General features: G+C 41.1%; 2 protein-coding genes across 6 annotated transcripts; one reads left to right on the top strand and one right to left on the bottom strand.

Annotated features, from left to right (window-relative positions):
• Positions 1-260: 260 nt before the first annotated feature.
• Positions 261-6425, top strand: bloc1s6 (biogenesis of lysosomal organelles complex-1, subunit 6, pallidin). Of its 5 annotated transcripts, none has more exons than XM_080766231.1 (6): positions 261-306; positions 686-792; positions 1954-2125; positions 5094-5181; positions 5314-5400; positions 5588-6425. In XM_080766231.1, exons 2-6 carry the CDS (start codon positions 726-728, stop codon positions 5705-5707), a joined length of 534 nt encoding a protein of 177 aa, XP_080622357.1. In that variant the 5' UTR covers positions 261-306; positions 686-725; the 3' UTR covers positions 5708-6425. The 5 variants fall into 5 exon arrangements, with proteins under 5 accessions (XP_080622357.1, XP_080622358.1, XP_080622361.1 ...); XM_080766232.1 differs by lacking the exon at positions 261-306 and adding an exon at positions 331-523; XM_080766235.1 differs by lacking the exons at positions 261-306; positions 686-792 and adding exons at positions 2906-2977; positions 3602-3758 and having other exon boundaries at positions 1997-2125.
• A 5579-nt stretch (positions 6426-12004) lies between these two features.
• mibp2 (muscle-specific beta 1 integrin binding protein 2) lies at positions 12005-15569 on the bottom strand. Its single transcript, XM_080759142.1, has 8 exons — positions 15320-15569; positions 14739-14829; positions 14416-14464; positions 13991-14180; positions 13401-13472; positions 13206-13312; positions 12375-12478; positions 12005-12269 (listed from the first exon to the last, which is right to left on the bottom strand). The coding sequence occupies exons 1-7, from the start codon at positions 15343-15345 to the stop codon at positions 12381-12383; spliced, it is 633 nt and encodes a 210-aa protein (XP_080615268.1). The 5' UTR covers positions 15346-15569; the 3' UTR covers positions 12005-12269; positions 12375-12380.
• Between the last annotated feature and the right edge of the window lie 319 nt (positions 15570-15888).

Raw genomic sequence — 15888 nt, 5'->3', positions numbered from 1 at the left:
TGTGTGTGTGTGTGTGTGTGCGTGTGCGCCCGCGCGTGTGTGTGTGTGTGTGCGTCACAGTGCGCGCGTGCGTGCTTTTCACGGGGCCCAGTAACCTCGCCTCACCTAACCTCGCCTCACCAGGCTTTCCACAACCTCGGAGGAAAAGGGCCCAGTGGGCCCACATGACGCACCTGACGAAACCTTGTAATGTTTATTGTGGGTTTCATGATCGCAGTCGCTGAATAATAGTCACATGACTGACGCCACGCGTGGTCACATGATGTTTCTTGTTGTCCAGACGCAGCAGTAACATTTTATTAGAAGGTAAATCCACACTTTTGCCGACACTATACACGTGTTAGAAAACTATAGAGACCTCTGCCAGACAACTAAAGATAACCTAAACGTACGCTTACTTTAGGTAAAGCTTATTTTGCTGTCAGGATTGCAGCCTGGAATACTTTAATAGCCCTGGTCCAGTGCTTTCAGGGCTATAGAATACTGTACATATACACGCAACACGAACCACATCTGAGTGTGAGTGAGTGAGTCGACATAATTCTAATGCTGTACAACTCGTATTGTTTTGATGAGAAGAACTGATAGTTGCTGTCTGTCTGCTGATCGGCATTTTCCATCACGGTGTTGATGGAGACTCGAGATAGGACGAAGATATTGTCTGATCATTGCTTCCTCATTTCAGGTGATAGGCCTACAAGCAGTCTGGGTAAATAGCTTCACCCATGGAGGTAGAAGGACTGGAAGATGAGGGTCCATCGTCACAGAGTGATTCTCTACAACACAATACAGGTGTTTGCTTCTTTGACAATAATAACACAACACTCCTTGCTGACCTGAAAGAGCACAACTTGATTCATGCTATAAAATCACTAGACATGTTTTATTTTGTATTTATTTAACCAGTAAAATCACATTGAGACTGCGTCTCTTTTACAAGTGGGAACTGGCCTATACCTAGAATGCCTGTGATCATTTAATTATACTTGGTACATTTTCATGTATCTCAGGCATAGATCGCTTGCACCAAATCCTGGTAGATATGAAAATTTGCGGCATAAATGAGTGATGGAGTGAAATATGGTCCTCTAGTTTTATATCCATGTGAAAGTTCTGGCACAAAACACGTATTTAGTGAATTATCTACACTTTTTCAAGAGATGCACACAGACGCCTTTCTCTCCGGCGAGGGGGGGCCAGAAAGATCGATGAACTGATTTTACAAATACGTCCTGTTTACCGCAGACGTCATCACCAATTGACCAGGGAAACACAAAAGTTTGCAGTCACACAATTGGCAGGTGGTGTGATTAATTACCCAGCACCTATCGCAAAGCACAGTAAACAGGACGTATTTGTAAAATCAGTTCATCGATCTTTCTGGCCCCCCCTCGCCGGAGAGAAAGGCGTCCGTGTGCATCTCTTGAAAAAGTGGAGATAATTCACTAAATAAGCGTTTTCTGCCAGAACTTTCACATGGATATAAAACTAGAGGACCATTCTTCACACCACGTCTTTGGAATTATTTAATGGGTGAGTACAAACGGAGCATTTATCACATTTAGGCCGCCCATTTTGAACCCGAACAGAAATTAACCTGGGTGTTCTATGGCTCTGTATGTGAAATACTGTACTGACTGTATGTAACAACAAGAGCCGTTCTAGGGCTAGAACTGGCCAAGAGGCAGAAATAAAATTACACTTCAATACCACATCGTCAATGTTACATTTTGAACCAGCAAATACAACATCCATAATACACCTTAATGCATGAATACAACAAGTCACCTGTCCTACTTTTTAGTAGAACTGTAGATGCTTTAATAGGTCACTAGAAATGCATCCACAAAGGCATGTGGATTTATAAAGTGATTGTTAGTCTGTCAATTTAGTCAATTTACAGTGAGGTTCTGTGACGGCAACGCAGTAGCCTACATTTTGTTTGTCTTTTAGTTTTAACAGATCTCAGGCTGACACTCCCAGAGTCACTGTCTTCTGAGAACTCAGGGCCTGTAGAGGAAGTGGTAGTAGTGGATAAGAACACAGTAATGAAGCTCACAGAAGGACTACTCTCCCACTACCTGCCTGACCTACAGAATTCAAAACAGGTCCTCCAAGAGCTTACGTAAGTAACTTCCAGAGATGATGCTACGCACAATGTTGTATTTGTAAGTGGCAGCACAGACAGGCATGTCAACCTCTGCCATTGTATGGCATGAATCAACCTATTTAATGAGTCATGACTCATGACTCATCCATTTAAATGTATGTCATGTGCTACAAATGTCCCAGCTAAAAACTCGATGCTATCCACGTTTTATAATCCAACATATGGCAGATCTTTGTCAGATGCAAAATCCAGATTTTGGTGATTCTTAGACCACCGATTACCAATGTTTGACCAATTTTTGATGAATAAGCAAACAAGTAGTAAATAATAAACCCATTGAACTTTATTTTATTTTATTTAACCAATTGAGCCCTATTCCAAACATTTGTTGTGAATTAACTTTTATACTGTTTTATAAACTTTTCGATTTTGAAAACTGGGAACTTAAGTGGTTAAAGAATCGGGACACATCAGCTGCTGCTGTATAATTGCATTACCGATGTCATCCAAAAGGTCAAGTAATGTCTGGCCATGGAAGTTGAACTGAATATGTCTGATGATACGTTTATATTCTCTCAAATGATTACTGTAAAACATAATGTGGTGGTGATTACTAAAAGCCAGGCCACGATGACTAATAATCTCCTGTCAAAGATGTAAGCCCAAGTGGGAACAATTGCTGGGCATTGCTGCCTGACGCACCTCCAACGGTGCCATGGTGCTGTTTGCAGGGGCATCAGCCGGAAGCCACCCTTCACTAATATTTCACTCCTTTCTTCTCTTCTTGATCCCAAGGGACTTTATATTAGGTATCCGGCTAGCCGCTGGGTGGATACTTCTATAGCCTCTACACCCGACTTCCACTGGGTAGGTGAAGGCCCTCCACCCAGCTCTGAATATTTGTCCCTCTTTCTCAAAGGCAGCCTCCATTCCCTCTTCCCATGGTACATTCAGCTCTACCATGATGATGATCGTCCTAGTTGGGGTTGGACCACAGCACAATCTGTCATAGAGAGGTTGTGGTTACGGGAACTTCCAACTGACGTACCATACTAGGCCGGCCCTCATGTTCCACTCGCCTCCGGCTGACGGGAGAGACTGTGTGTTCTTGCTGCTGCATCGACCACCTCATCGACTGCCCCCGTTTGCTTCCATTCTGCGTGCTAATTTCCACAGAATGCGGTCTTTGTCAAAGCCACATTACAGCCAGAACAGATGTGATACAAGCTTGAGTTCTGGGAATCACAGAGCGTGCAAGTCACCTCTGTCCCGTACCACATGTGCAGATTCCAGGGACTGTGAAGGGTAACGTCTGTGGCCCTGATGTGGAAGCTCAGCCTCGTTTTGGGCCTGTTCACATAATGACCCTGTTGACTACGGTCTCCCAATTGGTCCACAAGCCTTTATCATAATTATATACAGTACATGTAGCTCTCCTCTTCCATCTTCACCACTTCTGAAATCACAAGGTATTTCCTTTCCTTCTTTGAGGTTTTGGACCACATCATAGGTGCTGTTTCCATCCGAAACGGCCCTGCCAGTTGTCCTACCATCTCCTGATGTTTCAGTCGGATGATGGCCTGGTCTACTGTCTGCATAGCATTCCACTTGCGTCCTTTGCGGATTGAGAGACTGCAGGACTTGTCAGGTTTTATTTTCATCCAGACCGATGTTAGAAGCTCCCCAAGTCCTTTCAGGAGTCGTACTGACGCTGCCGTCTGGAGGATTGATTGATTGATTGATTCAGTATGTAGAAGGGGTACATTTCAAACCAAGTCAATACAAAAACTGTTACTTGTGGACGAACCATGATAAAGCATTAACAATCAATCAAAAAGGCATTGCCTGACCCTGGATTACATCAAGGGCCCGCAACATGACCGATGAACACGTTCCACTTCAAATCATATTTATCTAATTGATTATTCATCTTAAAGGATAGCTTCTCCAAAGCAGCCACAATACCAACTTGAGTGAACCACACATGTGCCGGGGGCAAATCCTCAGACTTCCATTCTTTAACGATGATCCTCCTGCCCACCATTAATGCTGTATGAATCCAGTCAGCTAGAGGTGTGGGGAGATGTTTTAATGGTGATGGATCACCCAGAATAAGGTGTATAAGGAATATCCTGGTCTGTGATTTGCATTATATTCTCATGAATAGCACACCATAGAGTCTGTACCCTAGGCCTAGGGCACTCCCACAACACATGAATAAGTGTACCAGAGTCCTCGCCACACCTCCAGCAAACCGGACTCTCTGAGCTTAGCCCTGAACAATCTTGTCGGAGTCCAATAGACTATTAATTATTTTAAATTGAACTAATCTGGTTCCTAAGTTCACAGGGCATCTTCTTTGAGTTCCATAGAATCATCTTCCATTCACTGTCAGTAAAGGATTGATTTAAATCAGCCTCCCAAATCCTCTTTACGCTTGAGGGCTAACCTTGGCGTGCTATCATCATAGAATAATATTTGAATGCCTCATGTCCAGTTCCAAATATAGCTAACACTGTTTTCAGAAGAACTCTGTTGGCCCCTTCTTGAGAAATGAACTTCCTATTTCTGTGTCATTTCTTCACCTCCAATTTCCAAGTAAATTACAGCACAAGGCCTCATCATAGGTCACCAGGTCATTTAGCTTCTCAGGAAGAAATATGTATAAAAACTTGAGGACGCAGTGCCTCTGTCCTACTCCTATACATTTAGAAACATAGGAAAGTTTTTATACATATTTTTTCCTGAGAAACTAAATGACCTGCTGACCTATGATGAGGCCTCAATGTTGTAATTTACTTACAGAAAAAGAAAGTTCGAATCTCAAGAAGGGGCTGGGTGTACTGTGTAGCGTTAGTCCGACATCCCAATAATCCGACAGTTACCCTATCCCCAAAGGGGTGCGCACGCTTTTCCGACACACCAAACGTCCGGAAGTTGTGACTTGTGCCCTCAATTTTTTTAAATGTTTTGTCTTAAACAGGCAAAACCAAGTGATACTCCTTGACACTATGGAACAGGAAGTAACCAAGTTCAGAGAGTGTAACGCCCTGTTGGACCTCAATTCACTGGTATATTAAAAATTACTAAATATTCATAATGAAATGTCAAAGTACAACAAATGGCATGGATTTTGCTTTATCTATTTATTTTTTAGTCCTTTGTTAATCATCAGGAATTATTAGTAATTCAGTGTGTGTTAGTTTACAGAGGCAAAGGTTTACCACAATAAGCTGGTCAACATACGCAAAGAGATGCTGATGCTCCATGAGAAGACAACAAAGTTAAAGGTATGACTTGGCTTTACCTTTTCTTTTACATAATAATACTACTTTTATTTCAATCGTTTTAGCAATCTTATTAAATATAGATGGCTGCTATTTTGCTTCCCCCCCCCAAGTCTGATGGAAGAGCAAAATGGCCACTGTGTCAATACGGTGGGTGATGTTCTGAGTGTGACGGTTGTTTGTCTCGTAGAAAAGAGCTCTGAAGCTGCAGCAACAAAAGCAGAAGGAAGCGCTGGAGAAAGAGCAGCAGCGTGAGAAGGAGCTGGAACGAGAGCGGCAGCTCATCGCCAAACCTGCTAAAAGAACGTAGGACCACCAGCCAACACTACTCTATTAACTCTGTCGTTGCCAAGAACACCACAAACCAAAGACATGAACAGAAGCATACCTGGTTTATCCTGCTGGCCACCTTGGGATACATGATTTCTATTTCTATTGGTCTATTTAAATACATTAAATAGACCCATCTGAGAATGGCAGAATTTACTCGAGAGACTCGGTCGTCAGATAACGGCCAACAGAGTAAAATCAACGTACTGACTTTTGTCAAAGGTGAAAGGTAATTACGTCTTGGTGCTGGACTTCAGGGTCCTGGCTACATTTCTCCATTAATGCTGAATGTTTTTAGATCAGTGTATTTATTGTTTTAGAGGCAGAGATACTTCTACATCTACACAGTGTACAGTATGTTGTAGACGTTCTGTCTGGTGTCTGACATTATGTTAAATGGCTAACGGTATAATGATAACGTACCACCCATCCACTGCAATTACAAAGGCCAGAGATTCATTGTTGGCATTCATTATTGGTCAAAATCAACTATAATTTCCTTAGTGTAAAGTGACTTCTTGTTGCTTTTTTCACTTTTGTTTTAAGCAGAATCTCTCCTAAATTTATAATGAAGACAACATGATGTGCCTGCCTTGGAGGTGTGATGCTCTATATTCCTGTCCCATACATATTGTTCCCCCCAAAGAAATTTGCTTATGAAATCCAAGATTCTTGTTAATTAAAAAGCCTGATGTTTTCCCAATGCTTTATTTTTTATCTTAATCTAGTGTGCGATACCATTTAGTCCACTAGATGTCAGCAAAGCCTTTTTGGAGGAGTGGCCAGTGTTCCTACTCTGTACTACTTGTGCTTTTACTCCAGACAGTGCAAGCCACTTCTGCTCACAAATGTTTAGGTTGATAAACAGTACACAGATGTCAACAACAAATAGTTGTCTTTATACAGATATTTGAGAGATCTGAAGCAATGGCAGTGGGTTAAGGTTTACAGAAAAGGAGGCTACATTCCTCCCCTTACCAGAGGGCTCTTATGTGTCTCTCCCACCTCCTACAGTTCACATAAAACTCTAATTTTACTCTCACTACTACTGCAGGAAACAACCAAAACCACCGTTGAGTACTCCACCCCGCACCCACCTCTGTATGAAACGGAAACAACACTGGCACCACAATGCGGCTGAGAAAATGTCTAGAGACCCAAGAAGGCCCAGGATGTTCTTGAATCAAGCTAATAAGGCAAATTACTACTCGGCACATTCATTATCATAAGTTTGTTTTACACATTGTTTAATTTATTTTATTTTGAAGGGAGGGATCAAAACAAGTAGGGCTGTTATGCAATACATGAAACTGGGCCAGTGTGTTCGATTGAAAATGCGTACCCTTGCTTCCACATCGTTAGGGGGGCTGCGGGGGTTAAGTGATGAGGGGCCGCCAGAGTAGCAGTGGTTTCCGAGGCTGGGCTGTGCTCCTCTCAGCCCCTTGCTTTGGTTTTAACTTGTCTCCTCTTTTAGAAACTTGGCCGTCGGGGGAAAAAACAAACCCCACCTCGCCGTAGCCACAAGCGAGTCACAGACATGCAGCAGCAGATGGTGTTATAGCGGCCAGCCTTCCTGTCTAAGTAAACAGTGATTCAGACGGGTGAGGAGTGGGTGGCTGTGGCCCGCTTCGGGCCAAGCACCAAGCCTCTCCCAGACCTACCAAAACAGGATATGGTCCTACGACCCACACTAGTAATTGTTGCATCATATTATTATTCCCCTTACGTTTTGCCATTTGGTTGACATGGTAGTATTCCATGCACATCGTCTACCATGTGAAGTGACTATAGTGCTCTGGAAAACACATCCCCTTGTGGTGGGTTGAACCAAAGGGAGACTGACTGTATGAGGTTACTTTTCCTTACCCAATGAACTCTTATATAACTCCATACGTAATTCAGGACAGATTGGCAGGGAGAACATTTGTAATTATGTTTCTATGACTCAACAACTGGTGCAGAATATGGTTTTGAACATAATAATCCAGTATGTAACCAAAATGTTAGCTTTGCATACTCTGTCATAGAATTTGACAGTCTGACTGCTGCAAAAGTGTGAAGGTAAACGGTCAAGTGTCGCCTCTGAGATAAACAATGTCTTGTTGTCTCTCAAATGTGGTACGATTTCTTCCCCGAGGCCAATTCCGTGCTTCCAGCGTAAACACAGACAGTCTTGGTGTACCACAGTCAGTGAAATATGTCTAGTGCCAACCCAAGGTACTGGCTCAACCTTGTTCAGCTCACTGCCTTAATGGCCTAAGTGGGTCAAGCATTTTCAAAACAAGCTCTCACAAAAAAAAAGCACATTAGAAAACAAAAGGTTTTATAGAGTCAGTGCCCTGGTTTCCGTGGGCTGCTTCTTGGGCTGCAGTAAATAAGTAAATATAGACATGAGTTTTATACTGGCAAAGAGGCTTTGAAGAGCAGCATAATTGTGGTGAAGTGAAAGGATGATTTGATTACATTTGTGCCTTGTTGTGCCTGTTATTTTCCTCTACTGGGCTGGGTAACAAAAACGGAGGAAAAAAGATGACTGAGTGAGCATAGCAAAGCTGTGAAAAAAGACAATGTTGGTACTTGGAGACAGATGTAGTCAGACATTTACACATCCAAAGTCCCCTCTCTGATGCCAGTGTGGTTGTGGGGTGTTTATATTGTGTGTATGTGTGCATGCGGCCCACACACTGGCTGACCTGGATGCAGTGAAGGTGCGACAGTCTAAACCTTACACAGTATGGAGTTAAAGGTCTAGGATTTATAGTGTTGTTTACATGCACTATTTGACTTAACCACAGCAGACTGTCTGTCGTTTGCCCTGCTCTCTATATCCACTGTGGAGGCGAGAGAAATGGCAAGTGCAGACAGATACGCATTAAGCGCACAGAAACACTCACGCATACACCATCCAGAAAGATGCAGTCTTATAACTCCTGGTTTGGTGGTTGGTGGTTTAGAATAACTGCAGGGTTCAGTGCGGGCGACCTAGAGGCTCTATGCATGTCTGAAGACGACAGCACCATCACCTCAATTCTATGTGTGTTTACTTTTAGCCTTTTATATGCACCCATCAAGTATTGTAGGTGGACCCTGGCTAGCCCACAGCAGAGCCAACCAAGCCGGGACATGTTCATTTTTTAAGATCACTTGATTTTCTCCTTTTAAAATTTTGTATAATTTGCTACAGGTAGGCTATTAGTTGGGCCATAGCTTAAAAAACTGTTTTTTAGTATAACGCTAAGAAAGGCTGAAAATGAATGGTGACACTATACATAATAGTGTGTGTATAGAATATGCCTCAGTGAAGCTCTGGAACTTTTTTTTGCAGGATAGCTTGGAACTCAAGGTTACATAACTGCTTATCTCGCACATTTATGTCTAGGTCGACTGAACATGGCAGGTTTGCACACTTTTGAGAACAAGGGGAAGGGGGACAGTAAAAGGAGTGAGCTTGCATTGACCCAAAAATGCAGAAATGTTTTCACTTATTAAAGGATGTAGCCTAAATGTTGCGATGGGTGTCTTGTATGCATGACTATTTTATGCATGGTTTGAAGTTGAGAAGTGACAGGAGGCTTTGTGTATATTAAATATATACCCGTGACTGTACAGGGTAAACGATTTGTAGATCTTTAGAACAACCAAAGACCTTTGTTACTAAAATAGTTGTATACCATTGAAGAAATTGACAATTAAAGAAAGTTCATAACTTTTGCTTTTTCATGCTTTTTGTATAGATCCTGATACAAGTACACGTGTATTTCTAAATGGTGACTGGAACTTTTGTAAAGGACCTTTGTTTGAAGGAAATTAAAATCAGCAAGCAAATATTTTCATTATAATCAGTGGTAGCAATTACAATAGCTATATATTATGATGCTGGTCCTGTACACATTTAAATAGCTTAGACATTTCTCAGGGTTCATCAAATTGCATCTACAGTGCTGACTCAATCACTCTCTCACACGCACACATACTGCTAGATACAGGCTGATAGGTCTTGAGCACATGTTCTGAGGTTAATTCTAACTTAAGACTTAATGACTAGTAAACAGGCAATGTGGGATGGCGGAATGGAATTGCAAAATAAGAGTAAATGGTACAAGTCAACAAAGTATACTACAAAGAGAACACTGCAGTGTTTCAAAGAAACTGGGATACCAGGTAAACATCAAACCTAGCATCTGTGTAAACAAAATACCAATGGCTATCAAAATATGAGACAAGAAGGGATAAAGGAAAGAGGTGTGGGGTGATTGAGGTTCAAGCAGGGGTGCTTGCATTCCAGTATATGCCAATGGCTTTGAGTGTGCACTAACATACACAATATATACACCTACAGTATGTTCACATGATAAAGAATGATGAGTTTCTTTATTAGGAAAAGACCCCTTGAGATGGACCATCTCGTTTTCGAGGGGCTCCCAACACAGATACACGTCACAATCATTATTGTACATGTAAACAGTAAAACAACAACAAATTACATACAACTAACATGGACAGGACAAAACACTAAACATTGCAAAACTTACAACCTCATTACGGCATTGAATCGAATAATATACTGTAACACATTATGAAAATACTATGTCCTATACAGTGAGTGCAAAAAATAAAATAAAGATAATAGTAATACAAAATAAAATAATGAAATAAAGGAATAAACATGGTGATATAATGGCATATTTACCGAAAGCAAGAACATAAAACTTTGAAGTAAGAAGACAGTGCACTTTTAAAAACTGGGAATGTTGAGATGGATCTAATGTTATTTGGTAAAGTATATAGTAAGAATAGTATGTGGGTGTGTTAGGTATGGAATGTGAGGCCCTAACTGTTATATATTATAACAAACTGAATTATCAAAAACCCATTAAATGTTGACTATTACATTTTTATTTCTCAATATACATATATAATGTGTGTGTGTGTGTGTGTACAGTAGAGAGAGAACAACCTTATCGGTCATCTGACATTGAGAGTTGAGACAGACAGAAGACAGGTTCACTGTGCGTGTGAGTGAGTGAGTGAGTATGTATGCACATGTGTGAGCTGTCTGTCTGTCTCGATCAAGAAACTCTCAATAGCAGCATTGTTTAGAACACGTGGGTCACTCAGAACTTTCTCCTGGTCAGGCCTGTTTCAACAATCGTACATATACACAAATAGATATACAGTGACTTGACTATGTGATATGTATTTATGTCGTTGCTGTTTAAATATATAAAAGGGCTACGTTGCATTATATACTGCAAACCTCACTTGTCATTTTAAAGAAAAATAAACAATAACAAGGTTCCACTAACATAACGAAAAAGGAAACTCATAAGCACATGCTTTCAATATGTAGGCCAAAAGGCAATACCATACTTCTCCAGCACCATATGCATTGCATAATACTAAGTGAAATAAGGACTGCTGGAAATCTCCCCGCCCCCTCAGTGCTCATGGTTCAAGATGTTCCAGAACTCAGTTACACTTATTGTACATAATTTCCAGTGGGACATTATAGCAAAAGAATCAGGCAGTCAGGCTGCTGAACAGCTGACCTTGAGCTGTATTGCACTTTGTCACTTCACTTGCACTTTTTTTTCTTGCACTAAGTTTGTTTATGTCCTATGTATGTAAGACTGAGAGTGCTCTGAGCAAAATAATTTTCATTGTATTTATACTCTGTATCTATACACATGACAAATAAACCTGAACCTGATTTGTGTTGATTAGCCAGAGCATAAATTGATTTGTTAAAGGTGATTATTGCAACTGTTAATGTAATTGTGTTAGCTTTAAGACATTTTATAACATAGTGAAGTTATTACACTGGTTATTCGCCCGTTACATAAAACCAAAGAAATAGCAGCAGTGTTTAACACAGCAGCCCCATTTTCCATTCTTCAGGTGGTTGGGTCAGGGTGTGTAGTATTTAGAAATCTAATATGCTGGACTCACTGAATTCATACAAAAAAATGTATTATGTAACTCAGCGATTGTAGAGTAGAAAGTTTCCGCTTTCAACATTGGTTGAGTCTTGTGACGCTGCTCTGTTATCACTCACACCAACTGTCGCCTGTAGGTTAGATAATGAATATTGTACACTCACTGTATTCCAACGCCTCAGGGGCTGACATGCATAATGAGCAGTAATATAATGATGCTAGGGCTGAGGACACCACACAGTCATGATGGAGTACAATTGATGTAGTGTATTTCATAATAATGTATTCAATGCAAACGTTTGACATGAGCAAAAATAGCAACTGAATGCCAACAAAGCGGGTTCGCAGAAGGATCTTTTATTGATGTTATGTAACCATCCTCTGAACTTCTCCGTCAACTGCAGGAGTTTAAGCTGGTAACAAAGCAATAAATATGGTGGATATAAAAATCATGCCAGCATTTGATGCCATCAGGTAAAGAATAATTTACATTTAGAAAAGTCGTAGCAGTCAATCTGTTGAGCTGCCAGGTAGAAACTGTTATGGCAAGGCGGTCTTTTTCCTCTAGGCTGAATATGATGAACTCCTCTAAGCCGATCATTCGACCTGTCAAAAATATGAATAAGAAATCCATTAATTCAGAGGTTTAGACTTACAAAAAAATTGTTCTAATAAATAAAATGTATAAAATAATACCGATGAGCTGTGTACCTTTGTTTATTGCAAACGCTTCTGGTCGTTCTGGATGCCATTCAGGATGTCTCCATAGACAAAGTTGTACAGTTGCTCCTTTGACTTGGTTCCATCTAGCTGCACTGTAATGGAACAAGTGTGCACTTAGTTAATGGATTTCATTTATTATATTACTCACCTGCTTAAAGGGTAGGCAATATTACACAGTTATATACTGATTTACGACTGTATAGGTGCCATTATTTAATTTCATCTGTAATCATTTAGGTGTTAGCTCCTTTTGTTAAAGGGATCATAAACGCCTTGCCCTGAAGGCCTGACTTAATTTGAATCAACCATTTATTTTATCAAGCCATTATGTTAAGGCCATGCAGCCACACCGATTATTTCTTGGTCATGGGAACCCTGGGCCTGGCTTGGGAGAGAGAGGTATAAAGACACTGAGAAAAGATATGAAAAGGGACTTATTTTAATGAGTAGACACCACACAGAGAGGAGCATTAGAGTTAGCGCTGCGTACAGGCCGGCCCTCTTGGGTTTTGGGGGACAGGACAGTCAAGAGTATGCTTGTTTTTTTATGCTTTTGGATTCCACAAATAAACATATTTCTCATCAGCTTAATCTCGAATGTTTGCATAATCAGAAAATTAGACCTCCAAATGTGTTGTATTGAGAGCTCACTCTCTCCGATTTGGCTTTTGGAAGAAGGATTTGCACACGTTGCTCTCACACCGATAAGATTACCATTAAACATTGTCAAAGTTCTTAAAGCACTTCACTGATGACACAAAACAAAAAATAGACCAAAATGAAATGCATAACACAGTAGTGTACCAAAACAATACTTACAAACATCAACTCTAGTCTTCTCCATGATGTTCTTGTGTTTGACGTACATGGGCCAGACATGTCCGTCAAACAGACCGGGTGGGTCTGGCACATTGTAGTTTCTTGAGCTGTCGGGGTGACACAAATCAGATGAGACATGGACCAAACCTCACTACAGTAAGTCTCGTATTACAAACGGCGTGCCGAAGCACTTACCACCTCCTCTTTTTGCATTCTTCGTATGGAATGGAAATGAAATAACGTTGGTTCAGCACGTCGATCAAAGGTCTGCAAGAAGAACACAGATGGACAAAGTGTGAAAATACAGGCACTAAAAGGGGAATACCACTCATTTTCAACATTGGACTATGTCATTAATAGACCTTAGAGTTATGTGGAAATCCCCCCCTTCCGTTTAGCCTAGAACTGGAGGTCTAGAACTTCATATTATGTCGGTGTATTCTGCAGGCCAAAGAGTACTTATTTGGGATGTCACTGATCACATGACATGAAGGGGGGGGGGGGGGGGGTTATTAATTAACTCTCTAAGGAATATTAAAGATTACCAATTAATGTAATTTCAGTTTACATCATTAAATGTTGTATGCCATTGATTTTAGAGTATGCAAAAAATAAATCAGGTTACTGTAACTGTGCATTACTAACTACATGCATTACACTACAATAACATGCAATTAATTAGCCATCTATAACCTCATTATATATTTTGTAATAGATTAACCTTTCCAATAATCAGAATAAGGTTAGAGTGAGCCACTAAAACACACAGTCAGCTTCTTTCTTACCCATAGGTGTAAAGCAGGAAACCTTCCACAATCAGGATGTGAGTCTCCTCCTCCTTGTTGTGGTCAGACTCCGAAAGAATGTCGGAATCCAAGGTGTTATTAACGCCATGCGACTTCTCAAACTTCACTGGGTTCTCTTCCCATGCATAGATCGTACTCATCATGGCGTCCATGTCCAGAGCAGTAATGACTGAGATAGAGAGAGAGAGATAAGAGATAGAGAGAGGGAAGCACAAATGTGTGGAGAGTCAGAAAGGACATCACACTGCTTAGATATTATGCATGCAGATTACATCAAATAAGGCATGATGTTACACCACACACACACACACACACTGTCCCTCCACATCCACACACACACTGTCCCTCCACATCCACACACCCCCACATGTAAACAAAAGCCCTCCATAAAGACCCAGGCTTACCATCATACTGCTTAAAGCCATCTTCGCCCACTTCAATCTGATCTTGTGGCTGAAAGATACATGGATAAGATGTACCCAGGTACATTTCCACGTCTATGTACAGTACTAGACTGCTACATGGAAGTCTCTGATAGTGTTTCGATACACTACTATGGCACTTAAACGCCACAACATCAGAACGAGCAATCTGTATCATTCGTTACAGTTACACATTAACTCCATTCAATGTAAGATATCCAGTATCACATGGGACTGGTAAACGCACCACAAATTAAACCCTTTATCCACAAAGGGGTAAAAACGGGCAATTGTATGAAACTCACCTTGAAGAAGTCATCCTGATGTACCACGCAGCAGTTGGGCAAGTTCTTGATCAGCCTGTTGGTGAGGGTGGTCTTCCCTCCATTGGTGACACTGGTTAAAACAAATAAAAATGTGAAAAAGGCCGCACACACGTAGCCACGATGCTGTATATTTATTATTATCCTGGTTAAAACAAACACATGGTCGATCATTTAACGCACGCCCAGCGAACGTTACATCATACATGGCACACTGAACTTAAATAAACAAACAATGTGTAGTGTTCATTTAGTTTATTTATGTTATACGCTTATTCTACGTGCAATATGTTAATAAAGACGATTCATTATAACATAACGTTAGTTAATGTCAAAGGGGCGGTAATTTACATGTGGTACGCTGTGATGACCGACCATTTTTGAAAATTTAAAAATATATATAGGCTATATACGTAATATATATACATATACGTATAGGCCTACGTAAAGTAAAACGAGGCCGGGTGGTTAGCCGGTTTAAACCGACCAGCACACACCCAGTTTCCACGTGCGAGGCCGAGGGCCTAGCTACACACGTACAGCAACCATTCATTTACACTCACCCGCCAATGCCGATAATGTACTTCATGTTTGGATCGTGGGAGCTCAGAGAAAGTCGCAAGGAAACGTCGATAAAACCCGGGGCGGTCAGTTCACTTTGGGTCAGTGATCAGACGGAAGAAAGCTTAAAAGAGAAGGTTTCAGGAAACGTCAACTACTTGAGTCCTCCATTGTAATGAGTGGGGTGAAAGGCTGGGCGATGACACTCTGCTGAGTTCTTCCACACAAGAGAACAGGATGGCCAGACAAGTCCTACTCATACTGGGTACTGAGCTATGATTGGATATATAAAGCATTTTGTCCTGCGGAAGAAAAACCCACGCAGCCAATTGCGACCTCTTGCCCCGCCTACCTCCCTTGTAGAAGGACAAGGAAGGTGGGCGAGGTGGGCGGGTACAAGAAGTATTTTTTTCCTCATTCAAATGAAAGAATGGTTAACCCAACAAATGAATTTGAACATAAAAAACCAAGAGAAATGTACATGAAACAGGGGCCAGGGCAGGGGAAATACTCTGTATGAATTTGCTTGTTTTTACAACCAGGTAGCCAAATGTTATCTAACTTAGGTAGC

The sequence above is a fragment of the Protomyctophum bolini genome, assembly GCF_963924005.1.
Source record: "Protomyctophum bolini genome assembly, chromosome: 1".
Classification (NCBI taxonomy): Eukaryota; Metazoa; Chordata; class Actinopteri; order Myctophiformes; family Myctophidae; genus Protomyctophum; species Protomyctophum bolini.
Note: the sequence above shows the minus strand (reverse complement) of the source record. Positions and strands in the feature narration are given on the sequence as shown.

Excerpts from the sequence above, each read along its gene's own strand:
- bloc1s6 (XM_080766231.1), top strand. The coding sequence starts at position 726 with ATGGAGGTAGAAGGACTGGAAGATGAGGGTCCATCGTCACAGAGTGAT. Across the intron at positions 793-1,953 it reads TTCTCTACAACACAATACAG|TTTTAACAGATCTCAGGCTG; the intron begins GTGTTTGCTTCT and ends TTTGTCTTTTAG. Across the intron at positions 5,182-5,313 it reads TGTTGGACCTCAATTCACTG|TTTACAGAGGCAAAGGTTTA; the intron begins GTATATTAAAAA and ends AGTGTGTGTTAG.
- mibp2 (XM_080759142.1), bottom strand. The coding sequence starts at position 15,345 with ATGAAGTACATTATCGGCATTGGCGG. Across the intron at positions 14,830-15,319 it reads TACATTATCGGCATTGGCGG|TGTCACCAATGGAGGGAAGA; the intron begins GTGAGTGTAAAT and ends TGTTTTAACCAG. Across the intron at positions 14,465-14,738 it reads ATCAGGATGACTTCTTCAAG|CCACAAGATCAGATTGAAGT; the intron begins GTGAGTTTCATA and ends TGTATCTTTCAG.